The following is a 2,675-nucleotide window of genomic DNA, read 5'->3' on the forward strand; positions in this document are numbered from 1 at the left end:
AAAAAAAAAAAACCTTGTCAACCACCCATAACTAGACTCCTCAGTCCATCCATGTTGGAAGAGGACAAAATCAACAAGTTGGGGGATGGATATCAATCACCCAACCTGCTAATTTGTATGAGACTGAGGGTACCATAATCACATGATTTAACTCAGTCTCGTGGGTAGGGGCTCTGAATGCAACTGAGCAGTTCTATGAAAATAAATCTAGATGCTACTGCCTGTCTTAATGCCCATCAAAATAAATGACCAATTCAATTGCAGACAAAAATATACTGTTTTCCTTACCTTACATCTCCAGAGCAGAGCAATGAATGCAATACGGGTCTCATCATTGCTCCAAAACAGAATCAACTCAGTCCCACTGATTCAACAAGATAAGATAGGATCAGTAGACACAATCAGTAAGTTCCATTAGCATTTATTGCAGCATCATTAAATAATGTTCTTCAACCCACATTAAACTGTATGCCATAATTTCAAATAACTTCTCAAACGCTTCGAAACACTTTTTAATCCTTAAAAACCTTCTTTTAAACACTTGAAATGAAATTCCAGACAAGTACTTAAGAACTGGTTGAAGAACTTATTGACTCGGAAAACATACATAGCGGCTATGATGCTTGCATCTAATGTATACATGTATGCAAATGGAAAGTATATTTCTTATTTCGAGCTTCAATAATGCAGGCAGTTTATAGCAAGATGTCACATGCATACTCTAAGAACTACCCGACAACCATATCTAGATAGAGCTGACAAGACAGGCACTGCCTATAGTTATTATTTTAGCAAACAGTCATCAAGAAACTGGCAGGCTTGGCATTTTCTTCATAATTTAAGAACTGATAGGAACCATATTACTACAAACTTTGTCTTACCTCGAAATTTTCTGCCGTAATTTCAAACTATTACTGCCGCATAATAGAGTTATCCCGCCTCTGAAATGAATCCATCATAACTTGAATGCGAAGCAGTCGTTTTGTTGTCTGAAAAAAAAATGTTAAAAGACTACCAATGATGCTAGTGATGAAAAATGTATTTGGTAAAACTAGAAGAACATTCAAGTAGTAGTAGTAGGATTTGAAGGAATCAAGTCAAAGAGAAGAAAGTTTACAACAGAGCATTCAAGCAACACAGTTTGATAACCAATAACTTTACAAACTTTTTGAGAGTCCTGCAAATGAGGAACAGGAACTTGCCCACAGATCTGCAGACTTGCTCTTAAATAGTTTTTAAGTACTTCAATTCACAAACTAGGGAAACTGCTTAGACATCACCAAAGTAACATAAACATAATTATAAAAACATAATGTAACAAAGGAAGCACACAAGAACCTATCCCATCCAACACTCCATCATTCTTCGAACCACCTTCCAGAGCCACATATGACGTTTTTTTAGTTTTAGATCTATCTTATTCCAACATTTGGATGGACAGCATCAACCATGGCATAGTGCTTAGCTATTTCCTGTTCCGGCACTTCTCCACCGCCCTAGGAGCTGTAAAAAAACAATGAAAACTAATGAGGACAGACCTCGGGATACCGAGTTCGAAATTCTTTGTTCTGCACATATATAATAGTCAACAATTTTTTGTATTTAAAATTCAAAAATCAGAACCAAGGTTTGCATATAGTTTCATGTTCCAATAATTTCACCACACATGATACCATCAGCCTAATGCAATTTCATATGTAGCACCCTATTAATCATTCCAAGGGGAGTGAGCTATTAATGAGAATGATGAAGAATAGAACGAGAAACGAAATAATCAACCAGTCGATATAAGATCATTAAATCCTTATTGGACGCAGGATGTACTGCTGATGGTTGGTAAATCTCCATTAGCCATCACGTAAGCTCTTTGCCTTCAGTGGAATTAAGTAAAAGAGCCATACCTCATTCGCATGTATACAATTTCTGTATTTAGTTCTATTATGCAGATGGAGGCATGTGTCATATAGAAAATGCTGCAGAATCTAATGTGTTCAATAATTCATAATAGATATATCAAAATACTCACCCAGTCCAATTGCATCTGAGCTCTTCATAATCCTCAGCCTCTTACAAGAGTCGATGAACATCCTGGATTAATGAAATCAGAAATTAGATGTTTCCTATTTTAATTTATCACAATGATAGTAATCATAGTATTATTATTGACAGGAATATCTTAAAACTTCATACATTGCCAACTGCAAATATTTTGGTTTTTGGTTAAATGATGGCATCTCCAGATGGTAACAACTAACATAGCTACTATTGGAAATATGAAAAAGGTAAATGCTCAATCAATATAAATAAAAATGTTCACAAAAATAGTCTCACGATTGCTTAAAAGGAATTTGAAAGGGGACAGTAGGTTCTTTTAATGACGGTCATTAGTCCAGACAGTAGCTTTCTGGTTTTCGCCAGACTTCTTGCATTTTTTTTCTTTTTATTATTGTTTTTTTATTTTTTATTTTTGGGTAAGAAATCAAGCTTTTATTGAGAAGAATGAAAGAATGTACAATGGCATACAAATAAAAAAACAAGTTCACAAAAGGAATCTCAAAACTAACTACAAGAAGAGATTCCAATTCAAAAGAACCAAACAAAGTTGATAATTACAAAAAAAAAAAAAAAAAAAAAAAAAAAAAAAAAAAAAAAAAAAAAAAAAAAAAAAAAAAAAA

General features: G+C 33.9%; 1 protein-coding gene across 3 annotated transcripts in view; it reads right to left on the reverse strand.

Moving 5' to 3' along the window:
• Positions 1 to 1,092: 1,092 nt before the first annotated feature.
• LOC111496059 (auxin-responsive protein IAA9-like) overlaps positions 1,093 to 2,675 on the reverse strand; it is a 4,916-nt gene continuing 3,333 nt past the window's right edge. For all 3 annotated transcript variants that reach the window (XM_023146315.1, XM_023146316.1, XM_023146317.1), the window contains exons 6-7: positions 2,027 to 2,088; positions 1,093 to 1,503 (exon numbers count right to left, since the gene is read on the reverse strand). In XM_023146315.1, the coding sequence (XP_023002083.1) occupies positions 1,466 to 1,503; positions 2,027 to 2,088 (100 nt within the window). In that variant the 3' untranslated portion in view covers positions 1,093 to 1,465. The remainder of the gene's footprint in view (positions 1,504 to 2,026; positions 2,089 to 2,675) is intronic.

This window comes from Cucurbita maxima, unplaced genomic scaffold, assembly GCF_002738345.1.
Source record: "Cucurbita maxima cultivar Rimu unplaced genomic scaffold, Cmax_1.0 Cma_Scf00022, whole genome shotgun sequence".
Taxonomy (NCBI): Eukaryota; Viridiplantae; Streptophyta; class Magnoliopsida; order Cucurbitales; family Cucurbitaceae; genus Cucurbita; species Cucurbita maxima.